This window comes from Netta rufina (assembly GCF_964035555.1).
Source record: "Netta rufina genome assembly, chromosome: 13".
NCBI classification, from domain to species: domain Eukaryota; kingdom Metazoa; phylum Chordata; class Aves; order Anseriformes; family Anatidae; genus Netta; species Netta rufina.
The window spans coordinates 15,928,325-15,946,660 of record NC_140136.1 but is presented as its reverse complement, the minus strand read 5'-3'; the positions used below and the strand labels follow the sequence as shown (position 1 = coordinate 15,946,660).

General features: G+C 34.4%; 1 protein-coding gene across 1 annotated transcript in view; it reads right to left on the bottom strand.

Annotated features, from left to right (window-relative positions):
* Positions 1-1,031: 1,031 nt before the first annotated feature.
* Positions 1,032-18,336, bottom strand: part of RPGRIP1L (RPGRIP1 like) — a 72,160-nt gene continuing 54,855 nt past the window's right edge. Inside the window, exons 23-26 of the mRNA XM_084294407.1 lie at positions 17,569-17,752; positions 11,465-11,549; positions 5,519-5,652; positions 1,032-1,668 (exon numbers count right to left, since the gene is read on the bottom strand). Of these exons, the coding sequence (XP_084150533.1) occupies positions 1,565-1,668; positions 5,519-5,652; positions 11,465-11,549; positions 17,569-17,752 (507 nt within the window). The 3' untranslated portion in view covers positions 1,032-1,564. The remainder of the gene's footprint in view (positions 1,669-5,518; positions 5,653-11,464; positions 11,550-17,568; positions 17,753-18,336) is intronic.

Sequence of the window (18,336 nt, the reverse complement as noted above, 5' to 3'; positions counted from 1 at the left end):
TGGTCAGAATATATTCATTCCAATGGCCTCATAATGTACATCAACAAATTAATATTGTATGGATGTCATTTCAAAGCCTACTGAAGACGAAGAGCCATTACTGAAGCCATTAGAGCACAGATGGTTCAAACTATATGCAGATATTCATACTTGCATTTCTGCATTATAGCTACTTTTTTTTTCTCCTGTTGAACTGTAATGAATTGTCTCATAATCTATTCCATCTTCTTGCCATTAGCAGGCTTTGAATGTTCACAAATAGGAGCAAAGAACTCATTTTCCAGAGCTTTAATCACACAAAGAGGGAATGCCTAATTCTCTAAATGAAATGGTCTGTGATCACTGAAGCAGAGATTTAATATATCACGGCAAATTAGGTAGATTTTAATAAATTACTTATCTCTCTGAATACTTTACATATGCTTATAAAGAAACATAGCCTGTTTGCAAACAGTGGAAACCCACAGCCTATAAAACCCTTTGAAGAAAACGACAAATAAAAAAGTAAATTAAAAAATGAAATGTATTATATCCTCGTTCTCAAGAGACAATCCTTTTGCAGCACTGATTCACAGCTCCATTAAAAATATCAATTAAATCCTTCATTGAGATTGGTTAAAAGCTATAAAATTAACTTTCCAAGCTAGACACTGGTTATTCAGATACAACAATTCACTGTATGTTTGATATAAGTTCTAAAAGTGACAGAAAACAAACGAAAACGCAGTTGCCTGTCCCCACAGCTCAAACTATGTGAAGCAAAATCTGATACTTTATGGCTTCTTTTTGTGCTTTGACAGATGTTGGCTGAAAGTAAATCTTTTACTGTATAGAAAAATGATTGTGCCTGCCCTTCCCCCTACTTCAAATCATGATAATCATAAACAGCTGATTATAATGTTAGTAGAAGGGCAAAAGTTATTTAAAAAAGGTTGCAGTAATTTAATAAGTCCTGCAACTAGCCTCATTTTTTATATTTAATTGATAGGAACTGCATGCATCAAAGAAAACACATACTGAGATTTAATGTGCATAAAATGGATATTAGCATTTTAAAGAGGCAGATTAACACATTAATCCAAGTAATTTTCATATATTGCTTTTAATAAAATCTTCACAGTATAAAATTCTTAATGAGACTAATCACAGGCATTCCATTTAGTGGGGTGATTAGGGATAACATAAAAGTATTTTTAATCAGTTTTCTGAGGCTTATGTTTTTTTTATTAAAAATTAAAAATTTGACTTGCATTTTTATTACTGTTTTATGTAGGAAAAAATGTTGAAAATGCAAATAAAGCACATCATTCAATCATGTAGGTATTAATTATTTACAAGACGTTGTCCATTGTGGAGAGATACTTAGCCTTAGGGGGGAAATATAAAAACAAACAGACTGAAAAGTATACAAAACTTTACAACTACAAATCAAGAGTCCTTTTTGTATAAATTATACATTAAATATACCGTACGAATTACAAAGATCTCATCTTTGAAGCACTATCAAGCATGTATTTACACTGGGAGAAGGAACTTCTGTAGGCAAACTTCCCTTTCATGCCTCCTAGTCATCTTTGCATTCCTCATAGACTGAACGCAGTGCATGGAGGGCTTCCACTGTTACTTTGAGCTTTCCAATTACTGCACTATCATCTTCAGCATCAAAAACTAGAAAGGAAACATCAGAAAACAGCATTAGTTGGTTTCATTAAAGGCTTTGGTTTTGTTCTGATAATTTTGCTCAGGATTTGGACAGATGAAAAGGCACCTAGCATATGCTTAAAAAAGGAAAAAAAAATAGCTTCCAGTTCTGGCACTCAGCCCTACATGATTTTGAGAAAGACCTCAGACAGTTTTCATATTAAATGTAGTGGATGGTGCTCAGCCCACTGGAAACTCAGCAATCTAAGAACTAGAAAGTACATCAGTAAAACTATTTTGAAGTAAAGAGAACTATCAGTATGAAAGCTGCCTATACAAATTGTTTATTTTTCATAATACATAAACAGATGTTCAGACTTCAGAATCTAAACTGTTAAAGACATGCATGTATGCTTATAAATACTAAGTAAAAAAATATACTAATGAATACATTTTGTACAGTGTATATATGACCAGGCCAAATTAGCCTAGAGAGCTATCAGTATTTAAATAGTAAATTGTTACTTCCATATGGTAAAATGGAACATTATTTTAATTCCAGGCTTTTACGTGCTATAAAATAGTGAAGTGTAGACAAAGATGGTATTTCCCCTAGCCTAAACTATTTAACTACCTTCATTTTTGTTCATGAGTGTTTTAAAGTAGTATTTAAAAATTTTATTTTACAGAAATTAGCTAACATGATTTAAAATTGCTCTCTTCTACAGTATCTATGCAAGCCCTGAGGGCCATGTTCTCTGCTGCTTTGATTAAAAACATGCTGCTAACAGTCGAGAATGAGGTTCTTTCCCAGTTCTGCATAAAAAGTAATGAGGCTGCCTAACGTGACTCTAGGAGGAATTTGAATAAAAACAAATAATCTTGACAGCACGTCTCCTCAAAGCAAATTATACAGCAAAGAAATGGCAAGGTTATGTATTTATGAAATGGACTGGGATAAGTACTCTGGGAACTTGCAATGATAATGCATGCTTCAATGACTAGGCTGCTGGGACAGCTCAGAATAAGTTTGGGGAAACAAAAACCATCATTTACTTTGTTGACAGAGCTATTAGAGGACAGATGAGATGCTATTCTTACAGATCCAAACCATTTCACATATCCTTGGACAAATCATTCAGTGAACTGTCAGCTTAAAAAGCAAACTTCAGAGTGCATACATACATACATACATACATATATATATATGTATATATATATATATATATGTATGTATTTAACTTACAAGAACAGCAGGGTAACTACAGCTGATGATATCAGAAAATTATATTGATTCATTTTTTTTCTGTTTTAATATTGTCATGTTATCTCTGAGGCATATATATATATCATATGCCTTTGTATAAGCTCCTTTACATCCAGCTTCTTGCTTTGTTAGCCTTCTAACTGCTTCAAGTTTCATATAGGCCACTTCCACCCAATTAACAATAAAAAGAACAAGATATGAACAAGGTCTATGTTTGCAGTCCTCAAAAAGAATGAAAGAAGTTTAGGGTACCTAACTTTTAAGAATGATTAGAATGTCAGCAGACTAAGTCTCCTCCATCTAGGTATATTCTTTTGCCCTCAAAGCAATATCCACTTCTGAAAATGTGTATAGTATTATTTAAGAATGCCATTTATTGTGCCACTACACAGAATTGAAATCTGGGTATAAAAGCATCCAGATCTTAAGAACAGGTCTTTTTACAATGATTTCATTCAAGTAAATGGATCAATATAGTCTACTTTTGCCATTATGTGATATATTGTTATGTAAAATTCATTTTAATTCTCTGAATGCTCTAACTATAAGAAAATATGCTTATGGATGCAATAAAAAAAAATCTAAACTGCACAGTGAAAAACAAATACCAATATATATAAATCACCTGCCAATTATCCTTTGTGTTTAGTACCTCTTTGGCAACGTTATACATTATCTTTCTTATATGGATTTTGGGAAACAGAATATCCTAACCTACCATTTATTATTGATAGTAACTGTCAAGCATGAGTGTCTGCTCTTCAATTAACAGACAACACAAAGTTTGGTTTATTCCAGACAGGGGATTTCTAGTGTAGTGAAAAAGAAGCCAACAGTTTTTGTTTGCCTTTTTTGTTTTCCCTTTTTTAAAAAAAATCCTCTATATAATTTGTAAGCTTTAGTAGATTCTTACTGAGAAACAAATCTAGCATTTGCAGTGATGGGAAGAAGTGTGGGTAGGAATAAGAGTAAATGTATTTCTATCTGCTACTATTATCACTTTCATAGGTACAACATACATAAGGAAAAAACAAGTTTGAATATCTTCTGATTAGGGGAAGAAATGATCCTCACTATCCCAAAGCAGCTGGCGTTGCATAATAATGATTACCTAGAACAACTAATGCTAAACAACTGTATCTTCTGTCTTCATAATCATCTCAGATGACAATTAGGAGTTCTAAGAGTTGCGTGAAAGGTGACTTTCAAGGGTACAAAATTAATTTACATCACTAATCAATCTTATCAAATGCGAATTATGACAAACAGGCCATAAAATCCAGAACACAAACGATTTTCCATAGCTGTGAAATACCTTTTTGGAAGAGATGTGCTTTTGAATATCTACTTGGAGAAAAATTATTGGTGGAGAAAAGATGAAGTGGTTCAGCCACAGTAAGAACTGCATCAAATCTGTCTATTATTTTTCCAGGGTACAGAAATTTGATTCTTAGAATTTTCTTTATCATGTTCCCGGAATTTCAATGCGTACTTTCGGTAATTTAGCTACAGCAAGGATGTAAATCATGCAGGATAACAGGAACGGATAAGAAAGCCTATTTCTTTCCCTCACCATTCAGCTTCCCATCACTCAAGGTATGGTAATTAGGCACAACAGTAGGAGTAGTAAGGCCACATTAGTGTGGTATTTGACTGGGGCTAACCTATAATTCCTGCTGTCACAAAGAATACCTTGCAAACATGGGCACACTGCCTCTAGGAATCATGTTGGCTCACCTTTATAGGAGAGTAACCTGTTGCTTTTTTTTTTTTTTTTTTAAACAAATATACTCTCAGCTTATTCTTTACTTAGCTTTACCACAATGGGGAAGGAGGATGGAGTGGAACAGGTAAGGATGAAAATGCATACTTGATAACCCTGTCCCTGCTACGTTGGGGGTGAGGAAAGGCTAAGCCAGGAGGATAGTTTTGCTAGCTGTCTATTAAAGGACCAAATAACCTTCTCTAGTCTTCTTATCTGCTTTATAAAGACGTTATCACAAAACAGAGGAAATGGAAGATTCAACACCTCCTACTCGCCTCACCATGCTTTAATAAATCACAGTGAAAGTTCAGTCATGGTTTGTTACAGAATAATGCTTACTAAACTGACAGACCTAACAAAAGTCACCGGTATTTCATTTTGCCTCAAATATGTTTGATATGGAAGATGCAATCTTGAGGTACTCTGGGGATCATAAAATTACTTTCAACAAGATAAAGACATTAGCAATACAGAATTATTGACAGAAGTTTTAATAACAAAATAATACCTATTCACAGTCTTATTGGGTAAATATGATGTACAAAATAGAGAATCATAACAAGTAGACATGTCCTAAAAGTTCTTAGGTTTTATGAACTGATTATTATGAGCTGGGAATGCTGTTTTTTCTTCAAAGCACTTTTTAAGGAATAACAAAATTATACAGTTTTTGAAGACTTCTTCAGACAAATGTGGAGGCCATTAGAGGCCATGGAGGCCATTAAAGAAATTCTTGTTCAAAGTCAAACAACTACTTACACAGCAAAGCTTGCAGAGAGAAGCAGAAATTGAACAAATAATTGGTGGTTATGGAAGGTTACAACAAATTAGCCTCTAAAACTTACCATCAATATCTTGCTCAATGACGTCCCTTTCCTTCTGGAATATCTCTCTCAAACTGACATAAGCAAACCCAATATCTTCACATTCAAGATCCTGTTCATCTTCTGGGGGATCGGTAACCACTGTAAACAGTAGACTAAACATAAAAAAAGATATATTTACATTCAGAAAGAGTTGAAAAGTATCACAAAAACACATTAGAAAGGCAAAAAACAAACAAATAAACAAAAAAATGAACTATTTTTACCAGATAAGCATAAACCAGATCTCTATTACTGATGTGCAACATTTTCCAAGAAAACAATAGTTTGAGAACCTTTTTTTTCAAAATCTTCCCTCCTTCTTTAGCATTATTTATCAATACTAGAAGAACAGATAGAAGGACAGAGAATAGTCTAAGGATGAAAGATTTTTTTCACATTTCAAACTCCTAGCTCAGCTATTGAATAAAATGTTCAAGTCACTTAATTTCTTTACATCTTCCTCTGTTCATTAAATCAAGATTGTACCTATGTGCTTTTAGGAAAATTCATTTATAATCATTTTAAAATAGTGATAGCTCTTCTGTGTTTTTTGTTTGTTTGTTTTTAGATTGTTGACCTTGCCATGCATTAGATGTGAACAATTAAATGGCAAAAATATTCATTTTAGATTAAACATTACGTTTTGTTGTTTAAAACCTTTGACAGCAAAACTTGTAAGAAAAGTTCAATTACTTTCATTTAGTCATAAAATGGACCTGTATGATTGATTGGGCTTGGATACAGAACATACTTATGAAGTAAAACTTTTCATTTGTCCCCAGTTAGGGTACTTCTGTTTGCAAAGCAAGCTTGGAACACGTTGGATTATTTTTGGACTGGACTAAACTACACTGAAGATGTGCTCCAGGAGTACCCCTAATGCGCTGCACTGAAAATAGACACTCAGTCAATGGGATCAATTTGGAGTATTCTGACTTCTGAAAATCATCCTAAGAACTATGTACTTTGAATATCAGACCATTAGCAACAACTGCTTTGCTCTAGAGATTCTCTGTCTCCCACTGGTCCACACTACTTGATTATGCAGACCCAGTAAATCCTAAACCATGCATTTTCTTGTCTTCATAATGAGTGGTGTGAGAGACATAAGTATTTAAGACAAACCATATCTAACATTTCCCTGCTATCAGAAATACTAACCATATTTAATGAAGTATTTCCAAACACCATAACACCATGTGCAAAGTATTTAGCTGAAAGTCACTGCGAGTTTTCACACATCATTAAGACACTTGTCAAGAACACTGTTCAAGTCCAGAACACATTCTACAAAACCGAACAGGAACCTAAAGGCAGTTCTCTCAAAATAGTACCTTTCTAATACTGTATCATGCATTCCCTGTTTCAAGTTGTACCTTACACTGCCATTTGTCCTGTAGTCATTCTCTCCGACCAATACACCTCCTATTTTACCTTAATTGTTCCATTATTGTTTTACACTTTAGACAACAATCAAAGAAAACTAGCCACGAGTACAGCCTGGACACAAAAGCCGTCGTCTATTTATCATCCTGTTTAAATGCAAGCCTGTTTGTTGATCCCAAACATCTAAGTTGATCCCAACAACTATATAAAATATTTGCATTTCTTCTGCGAACTTAAATTACACTCATTGTACTCAAGTATAGTTTTACTGTTAAACATATAATTACAGTATTGTGCTGGAGCTGACTTGAGTTAGTGGCTTGTGCTGGGGCCAAAAGCACTGAGACTGACAAAATGACAGGAATTCTGATTTAACTACTTTTTTGGTATGTCTTGGCAATATTACTAAAACAGTGAATGCCTGTGAGATTTACAACTTAAAAATGTTCCAATAAGCACAATTCCAAAGGAGTAACAATCAAACTGCACAAAATCCAAGCCTATGGGAAAGACTATCTCAGACAAATTATAATCAAATCCTCCTAAAAGCCTTTAAGTATAGTAACAATGACTGCAATCTGCTTTTATAGCATTTTGGTTTTGTTCTGGCTTTTACTAAAAATATTTATTATTTTGATTATTAAATACTTGTTTATGGCTAAAAGCTGACATCTGTTGAAAGTAAATGTTGTTTTAAAAAAAGGTTCTAGAAACAAAAGAAAAAAAAGAAAAATATCACAGCTATTTCCAACAGCAGGTGGCTTGACGGAGTATAATGGATCTAACTTAAGATTTTTGGCACAGAGCTAAGGATGAGCATAAGTGCCAAAACTCAATCAAAATGGAAGAATTAATGAAGTGTTCAAGATAACTATTAAATGAAATAAAAACAAGTTAAAAATTGTAACAAAGCCTGATAAAACTGTTGGGATCTGGGAACGGATCTATTCTGTTCTAATTCAGTGTCAATGTTGTATCAAATTAATGGGAGAAAACAGCTAGGCAATGATAGGTAGGGGAAATAGTGCTGGATTAATTTTCATCTTTTAAGTGTACCAAATGAAAAATAATAATTGCTTCAACCTTAAAAATACGTTTTACAATGCAGCAGAAAAACCTGAAACAAACATTGTTATGATAGCACTTAAAGGTGTTATCACCAGCAGGTAATTTTGAATGCCTGGGAGAAGATGTGATGTTGGCAGATTTTGGTTCCAATTCTTTACTCAGATCAGCCATTTTTAAGCAGCAAGGAGAAATCCTTGCATATAATATATTAATGTGAAGCTAACACTGTATGTGTGTTCTATACTCTTATGATATGGATGTGTAGCTTTAGCTTCTTTGGTGAACAATGACTTCATACAGTCAGTTTCTTGGTGCAGAAATCATTTCCTACCAAGAAACAATACACCTGTCAGGCTCAGCCTGGAAACCTCTCGCACAAACCTGTTCACTCTTGTTATCACAGCAGGGTGACTGTTAGAAGAATGGATTCTTCCATTCTTCACACACGTCTCTTTTGACACTTGTCAGATGAGTATGTACTATATCACCAGGTCTGCAAGTACTGCAAGTATCATCTGGCATGAGGAATCAGGTATGTTTCTCTGTATGACCCAAATTTCCACACTCTTAAAATGCTGAAAGGTAAGAGATGAACACAAACTGGGCAAACCATAAATGCAATTGAGTTCCAGTTATCTTAAATGGACTGGCTCAAATGCCTCCTTTTACTACCTGATTTAAAGACTTTAACATGGAAGTACATTAGGCTAAGATGATAAAAGAACAACAAAAAACTACTAATTTTGTACCATCCCATTCATTTTCACAAGGTTTTACAAGTACTATTAAGTATAGCTTTCTAACATAAAAAAGGAATATAAACTGAATCTCTATAATACAACAGCAGAAACAAAACATAAAGGCTACCCTTGTCACACAGCAGAGCTATAAGAAAAAGCAAGTGTTCTGACAAAATTTCCATAGTAATGATAAAGACATCGCCTGTCTGAAAATGTAGATAAAAACAAAGACGCTTGTCAAAAAAGAAGAGGCATCTTTGTGCTATGCAACAATTACCAACCTAAAAAGGATTTCAAGAGTCCTCCATGTCTCCTACCATCTCATGCTCATGTATTTTAGACTTTATATCATTCTATTTAGCACTGTATTTTCTTGATTATTTATACTGCTGAAAACACAAAGTGTTAAATACTGAATATTCTTGCATTTCCTGCCAATAAAGCCATTTATTCCAATATGGAACTAAAATCAACATTAAAAAACAACAACAACAAAAATCATGATTATTCCACACAATATACAATTGAAAAAAAAAAAGCAACTTCTTTTTAAGAAAATTTATCTTTTAATTTACAGTAAACCACACTCCCAATAAATAAATATACTTTCCCATATAAATGCCACATCAATATACATTTATTTGTTTGTAAGTATAAAGTTAAAGAATATAAAGCTGTGAAATTCATTATTCTCATTGTCTAACTGGTCCCCAATTCAATTATAGGACTAGGTTATCACCTGGAGTTCTGGCTTAGCAGTAATTTTATTTATTCTATTCAAATTTTTCTTTTAACACTTGAGAATATTTATTTGTTTCAAAGGATATCCTTCAACATGACTCTGCTTTTGGAATAAAAAACATAGCAAACAAGGTACCTGTGTTTGTTCCAATATGGAATTAATCTTTATGAGTATCATTTCTAACAACATTTGTGACCAAAAAAAAAAAAAAAAAAAAAGTTCACCTGAAAACTTAAACACATAATACACTGACTTTGCTCCTACAATCTGGCACTGTACAAACACCAACAGAGTGTCAGGCTAACCCATGTGCAGACAATTTTCAATGATATTTATATCCTTGATAATTTGGTCTCCTGATCTTTAAAGCATTAGTTTAGTTCAGTTCCTGTTTCAGCTGAAAAAGCTCTGATATTAGTTTGTAAGGCCTGTGATAGAAAACATGTGCTGAAGATAGAACTAGGCCAGGTTTAAAAACGCGCAGGGCTGAAAACGTTTGGTGTAAAAGAATCTTTCCATAAGTTTTGTTTCTTGGTGGTCCTCGTGCTAGGCTAAGGCAGGGAACTGGACTACTGATGAACCTCCTGCCTCACTGTTCAGTCGACACCAAATCGAAACTTCACCACAGAACAGTTTGTTCCACGTGACAACAAAGAAAACAACCTACCTTGTAACATCATTATATGATGGTGAAAATAAAAGATGAATGCTTCTGTTCTGGAGAAAAAGCTTGCTGCTGTTACTTATTTCATACTAAAAATTAACTTTTCAATAGAACATATCTACATTAGATCTGGTGAATATTTAGTATAGATACCTAAGTATTTATTGGTGAAATTGCAACCTACAGACTAGCTAGTTTCCTTCACTAAATTATCCCCAAGGGGAAGAAAAAAAAAAAAGAGAAAAAAAAGAGTATTTTATCCTCAGTATCATTAAATTCTTAATATAGCATTTTCCCATTCTGTATGGTAAAGCAAATATTTTGCTTCACCAAAATATTTTGCTTTTTTTAAAGAATGAAGACTTTTTTTTAATATTTATCTCAACCTCAGAATGCTTTGGTGCGATATTTCCTATTCCCACAAAGCTCATTTCACAGTTTTCCCTGCTACATCTTGGTAAAATCTGTTAACAGGCCAAGGAACAGAACTCAACTTTAGAAGGGAAATAGAATGAAGATGGACCACTCTGTCCTACTGCAGAGTGAATCTGTGTCTGGTGAATAAACAAGTATTTTAAAACAAAAACAAGTAACACCTATACTTCAAGCACAGTCAGAATGTATTCTCCTCTTCTGCAAATAAAATCAACCTTTAAATTAATAATAGTCCCATTTTTATTAAGATTGACCTTCAAGAGTAAACAGAATCAGCATTTGTTATTCATGTGTTCAAAGGAATGTACATCCTATCTCAATCAAAAAATCTGAATAAACAAGCTTATTATTACGAGCTCAGACTAGACCAATCCATACTCCTTCTCATAAGTATAAATACAATAGCTGACTACTAAATCAATTTTTATATAGGTTCAATTTATATACAAGGCTTCTGGAAATTCCAGAGCTAAGGAATACTTTCTGAAGCTTTTATACTTTTAGTTCTTCAAATTCAGAAAGCAAAAGACGTATTACTGTGATAGATGTGCTTTAAAAGTTCATCATTGATAGAATGCTGAAGACAGAATCTCTCTTTTGTGAAACATGACTTAACAAAAAACAAAACACAGCACTAAAACAACATTAAGAGAGATAGCAACGTTCCACGTCACACAAACCTATTCAGGGAAGAAACGATTATCAATCACCACATCAGAACATAGGTATAATTCCCAGCTGAAACAAAATTCTCTCTTGTTCGTTAGTTACGTATTAACTTCTCTTGGGTATTTCCTCAATACAGTCAAAGAACAAGGCAAGCCAAATGGCAAAACGTAAAGCATTCTTTACAAAGACCTTTTATGGAGTTTTTCAGCACTAATATGTACCTGTCAGCGTTTAGATCTGGTTTTTGAAGTATAGACTTGAGATACTCTCTTCTTGCACGATTGTTTGCCTTATCCACATGTATCACTGCAAAGCAAATTGGAATTAATATAATTAGTTACCGCCTGTTTTTCATCTTCCAGGAGAAAAAGCGTGAAGAAAAGAACAAAGAAAAATAAACATTTCATTCCCTTGTCTTTCCTAAGGAAAAGCAACAACGCTAGAATCAAATTTGAAAGGTCATGTGATCTAATGGCATGTCACCGGCGGTTCTATGTGCACGCTGTCAGAAAAGATACAAGCAGCATCTAAGCATGCCACATAGCTGTCATTTTCTGTTAATGGCAATAGCAGTCATGATTTTAAAAGCCAATGGTCTTTACTGCTTTGTATTTGAAGGGATTTAGCGCATTTTCTTCCACTGAGGAAGCTAGTGATAATGATAATGTATGGCAGAATGCTTGTCCTTTTTGACAGCCTCAGTAATTTAATCCTCCTTTCCTGCCACAATATTTCAGTAAGAGAAACAACTAGACCAATGGACGGAAGAAAATCCACAGACCGGGGAGTGTGTGCAAATGCTCTAAAAGCCTCTTATTGTTTTAATTTAAAATAAAAACAAGAGACCCAGCGTTTAATTTTTGTACCATTAATATAACCTAGAGTGAAAAATAGTCTAGATTTGGACAAACAATAAAATAATACGAAACAGGGTTTTAGGAAATTTGTTACAACGTTTTTTTGGGAATCTTGTATTAAGAAAGTCACTTCTTTTTCACACATGGTATCAGCCTACAAGTATTAGAAGAACTTAAACTACTGTGAAGGACTATAAAAAATTCTGGATGTGAACAACAACGTTAAAGGAATTACACATTTTTGTTTTTTAAAAAGAAGTTAGAAACATAGCTGAAAAAAAAATAATACTAGGACAGAAATATAAGTTTCTGGGAAATAAGCATAGCTCCTAGGAACATTTTGCATTTGTTTTAGAGAACAGGAGGAACAGCTAGAAATTTGGCTCTCTTTCAATTCCAGCATCTTTATTCCCACCGTGGCTCACTCTGTCACTGCAGAAAAAAAAATATGACAATCTCCACCTTTCCTTCACTCTGCACATCATGTTAAGGGTTCTTTTCCTTTGTGCTGACATACTCTGTTATGAATTTCATACCCTCCTCTGCTATCCAAAGTAAACTTATCCGTATAAACAGGAGTTATTACCAGCAAGGATCAGGGAGTATCGGAATATAGGCATACAACATAGAGATAAGAAGGCTCAAATTAACTCCTTGCAAAGGGATTTATTGGTGGTCATATCCCTATCAAAGTCCTTCTAGGAAGCACATCATGCAGAGCCACTGTTCTTCCAATTTGCCTAAAGCTCCTCAACTCTTACCTGGCCAGCAGAACCGCTACTAGAAATCAGTACTTTCAGACAACAGCCAGGATCTGAATCACTCAATGGAAGGAACCTTTTTTTCTAACACCTTTTTCCCTACTAGCAGAAAGCAAAGCACTGGTGTTCCATCTTGGGATCCTTAATTTCCACCCACAACACTGTTACTTTCTTGGACAGGTTAAAAAAAAAGCTATTACTGCCATCTGCTCTTCTTTTGGGTATGTGGATGACTTTCCACATGTGCTCCTCTCATGGCCAAGTCCTCCTGGGGCCACCACAGGAAGTGATGGGGAGGCAGCAGGGAGACAGATGGACAGCCAGAGAACTTCAAAGGAGCTGTCACATCCACAGACTCTTCCCTTCCCCATAAGCATTCCAACTGGAACTTCCTAAGTTTACTAATTGTGTATCTAAAACAATTTTACATGGAAGTCTATTTACAAACCTAAAGAATTTGAATTCACTTCAGTCAGTGGAAAAATTCAGACTAACAAGTAAAACATTCAGCACAAGAACTCCATTCAAATCAGGAAAAATGATGAACCGCAGTGAAAAGAAACTTACATTTTTAGATAATGATGAATAACATACTTTCATATCACCCCTAACTACTGCTTATAACACTGAATTATAACACTGCTCCAAGGCGTGGAACATCTCATATTTCTATCCAATTAATTGCAAAAATCATCCAAAATTAACTTGTGACAGTTTGCATCTAAAATTATAATTTTTAAATTTGTCCTGAAGAAGCGTTAAAACCTGAAAGATTAAAATGCCCCTGAACCTTGTTAAAAGCCACTGCAATTCTAAACATTAACATAGCTGGCTGTGTTACAACATACTTTTTTCATAATTCACTTTCTAACAGAACTAAATGAGTCTGTTTTGAAGCAGAGGTTCATTACAACGATGGAAAAACAATGTCTCATACTGTGTTGAGCCTTAATGGAGAACAAGAATAAACACCAAGAAGTATGACTATGTTTCTGATACCAGGCCTTTCATTTGAATTATTCTGAAGAAACCAGCCATTTTTTAAGGGTATGGAACTTCAGAAATTTATTTTCAATGAAAATAAAACCCATCATCTTCCTCCCCACCTTCCCTACTCCCTTTGGTGAAATTGTACTTTGGGTTGTCCAAGTAACCACCTGTTCACTGAGAAAGTTGTCTGATTAAGGAACTCAAAATCTTTGGAAGATTTCAGAAAATTTTCTTCTGCTGCTGTCTGTTCTCTAGAATCATTGCATACAGTAAAAATGGCACATCTTGCATCTTCTGTTACCTTCTAGTAGCTTTCCTGCCATCTCAGCATTTTTGTAGTTAAATCTTCATATTTAATACAACATGAAAGCTTTTTCTTAACATTTATGTACTGTCCTTACCTTGTTAATTAACGTAATTGTGGCTTTTACAAGGAAAGTATTCCTTTTACTGAAATTGAGTCCAATATCAACAGATGCATTTATATGAGTGTAACTGAGCTTTGTTTTCCTGAAGCAACTGATGATTCCCAATGTTTCTCAGATGGCAAACTGCTATTACGTTCAATTTAAAGTTATCTATTGTGACATGACTGTATTTTCCAGCACACAATTTTAAAGTACGTTAAAAAATTAAAGTACGAACACATTGCTTATAATGATCTCTAACACTTCCTAACATCATACACAAATTAAATCCTATCAAAGACGTGAATCTTTATTTATTTATTTTAAAATAAATTACAGGACAGAATCATGGTGTAAGCACATTTTGGGAAGTTCCCCTTTTCTCTGAGTTCATGGGATTAGGGTGTTTGGGAGCATTCTTGGGTATTCTGATAACTCTTAACACCTCCTCTCCTCAAAAAGTCATAGTCAAAATAAGTAATTAATGTCAAATTACATACTCTAACCACTTGTGAAAAGGGAAATTCATAAGGTCTTCTCTGTCCAGATAAATGTAGATCTACTCTATTGTTTTTCAGCAAGATTCCATTAATCTTCTGGTATATTACATATGAAGCAATGAAAGTGAAGGATATGCAAAAGGTATAGAAACAATACATCTGGTTTTTATACAAAGAATCTAATGGAGCCTTCTGTATCATCTAAAACACGTTTAAAACACTCAAGCTGCTCAAGTAATAAATAATAAAAAATATTTTATATATAATTAATGATTTCTTAGGTTACTTATGGATTTACCATGTGTTTTTTTTTCTATACAAAATCTAGAAGACTATCAGTTTCCTTCAAATCTCAAAGTAAATTTCTTTCTCCCCATGCAAATCTCATTTTTATTAAAGAAAATATTCAATTAACCTCAAATATTCAACATACTCAAATCTAGCTAGACATAATAACACAATATTAGACAAATAAATTCTGTGATTCTGTGTGAAATAAGAGATGCAGTAAAGCCATAGTAAACACACATGCAGATTTCATTACTACTACCTTACTAGCTTTCCAACTGACATTATCAAACAGCAGACATGTTTTTTTCTTCTCTTATATGCAAAACTAACCTTAAGTAAAAATTATATAACCAATTATCTAAGCACAACTCTGCAATTAATAATCATGGTAGTATAACGCTGCAGAATACAAGCCTGGAGCTGCTAATAACCACATTCTGATATTTGTTTGTTAGGCAATTTTGAAGTTTAAACATTTCTACACTTGAGCAGCAAACAGAAAGATCAATTATCAAGCCAAGTTTTAACTAGCAGAAATAGTATAATACAGCATTACCAGTTCAGAAAGCCTTATGAATTAGGCTCATGAATTAGCCTTATGCATCAGACTCTGCAGAGCATAATAGTGTCTTCCAATATCCCAGCTTGAAATGCATTTAAGTTTCATCGTTGTCTTAAGAGACTGAAATTTCATCTTGTACTCATCTCTGTTTCTACTTTCCCACTTTTAATGTATCTGCCCTAAATTGGCTATGTTTTGCTAGTTCTACTTTGTGTAGTCAGCACTTAAAAAAAATCTAGTATTATGCTTAGATCATACCCAAAATACAAAGGAATCAAAAGATTGTGCAAGAATTTATTTTTGTACCTCCTGAATGCTTCTTATATGCAAAGCAATGAGAACTCAAGAATGATGAGAAATTGAAATTGTTAGACAGCTTTCTTTTATTGGCTTAAGGTGTTATTTCAATGAGGTTTTACAAATTTGATTTCAATAATGTCTTCCTATCTAGCACATTTGGAAAAGTGTTTACAGCAACTAGCAAGATGAGCATTGTTAAAATAAAAAGTTATTTACTTGGTGTCTAATGTCTCTTACATGATGTCAGAAATCTCACATTTTTAAAAGCAAGCAGGCCTCAGTGAATTAAATTCAGTCTGCAGTGTTTTGTAAATAAAGGCATACGACTGTCTTTTTCAAAGTTACCAAAAATAACAAAATATTGTGCCCCAGCCTTTATATTTCCTCTCAAATTTGCAGTCACCCTATGGTCAAGAAAATGTGGCTTGACGTGACTCAGAGGGCACTTGCAGCCCAGAAGACCAATTGCATCCTGGGCTCCATCAACAGAGGCAAGGCCAGCAGGTTGAGGGAGATGATTATCCTCCACTGCTCTGCCCTTGTGAGGCCCCACTTTCTGTGGCCTTCAGTACAAGGAAGATACGGAGCAGGTCCAGAGGAGGGCCACAAAGAGCATCAGAGGGCTGGAACACCTCTTCTGTGAAGAAAGGCCAAGAGAGCTAGGGGTGTTGAGCCTGAAGAAGAGAAGGCTCCAGGAAAACCTCACTGCAGTTTTATAAGGAAGATGGAGAATAACTTTTTACTCAAGCAGGATAACTAGAGACAAGGGAAATAGTTTTAAAATGAAAGAGGGGAGATTTAGATTAGCTGTTAGGAGGAAGTTCTTCACTCAGAGGGTGGTGAGGCACTGGCCCGGTGTCCTGGTTTCAGTTAGGACAGAGCTGGCATTCTGCCAGGTACTAGGAAGAAAATTAACTCTGTCCTAACTGAAACCAGGACACCCAGGCTGCCCAGAGAAGCTGTGGGTGACCCATCCCTGGAGGTGTTCATGGCCAGGTTGGATGGGGCGCTGGGCAACCTGATCTAGTGGGTGGCATCCCTGCCTATGGAAGGGGAGTCGGAACTAGGTGATCTTTTAGGTCTCTTCCAACCCAAGCCGTTCTATGATTCTATGAAAAACAAACGTAGTAGTATTAGACATTGCTAAATAATTCCTATTTCAAAAAGTTCTTATTAAAGGAACACTGAATATTCCTTAGTGATGTTCTAGTCCAATTACATATTTTCTCTTTTGAACTGTATTTGTTGTACATGGTTATGTGGAATGCCTTTCTTCTGCTGTATCATCACGTACCAACAGAAACATCATTTCCTCATGTTCTTTGAGAAAGAATACGTAACTTTAACTTTAAAAATTAACTTAAAATCTTAAAAATGTAATTTAAAATCTAACTTAAAAAACTACAGGCTAACAGGATGTTTACATATATTGTAATGTTATCACTTCATACAGCAGCCTACTTCAACAATTGATTTTATACTTGCTAATCGCATCCCTAGCATTTCTAAAAACACTTGTAATGTTTCCTAAACTATCCAGGAACAAAACAAATACAATTAGTACACAGACAAATCCAACTATAACATAGAGGAGATATCAACAGGCTTTTCCAAAGACAAAATTTAAGAGAGGAAAGAAGAAAGACATTATACTTACCGTTGCTGTAGTTATAGTGAACCCTCTGACCAATTGTTGGCTTTGGAAGTGACACTGGGGTCTCCTCTACAACTAAGTTGTATAATCTGCACTCTACAAACAGCTGTTGTATTGTTTCATCTGCTGCAATTCGTGACTCAGTAAGACCAAGTGATATAATTTCAATCCGGATTTTTTCAGTTGCCTATTTAAAAACAAACCACAAACGCAATAAAAATATTTTTCATTTCTTGAAGTGTTAACTAAAACAAATATACATGTATGTAAATCACTGGGTATTTTGAATGGTTAACACTGCTTGATTGATTTTGACATAGACACAATATGATTCTAAAGCCCCAGGGTTTGTAGTCAAGAGCATCATTGCAACAGATCCTGATTTACATGCAGTGTTGAAATACTTTTACAATAGTCATACTCTACTGGAGGAGATTAAGTTAAGGATATCTGCATTTATAAATGGTATCTGAACCACAGACTTCAGCTGCTGTTATTTTTAGCTACACAACAAAGTCTTTTGTATCTTAATCCTGTAGTTGCTTGAAATAGTCTCAGCAATACCAGGTATCAATGTTTTCACAATGAAAGAAAATTAATAGATGTGGTGCCTACTGCAGACTATTCTACAATTATTTTGATGAAAATCCATCAAGTTACGAAGTACTTAAGTATGTAAAGTAACACTGTACATACATGGAACTCAGTTTCATATACTCAACTTTTCTAGTAATATCAAATGCACATTGAAGAGGTAAAATTAACAACATG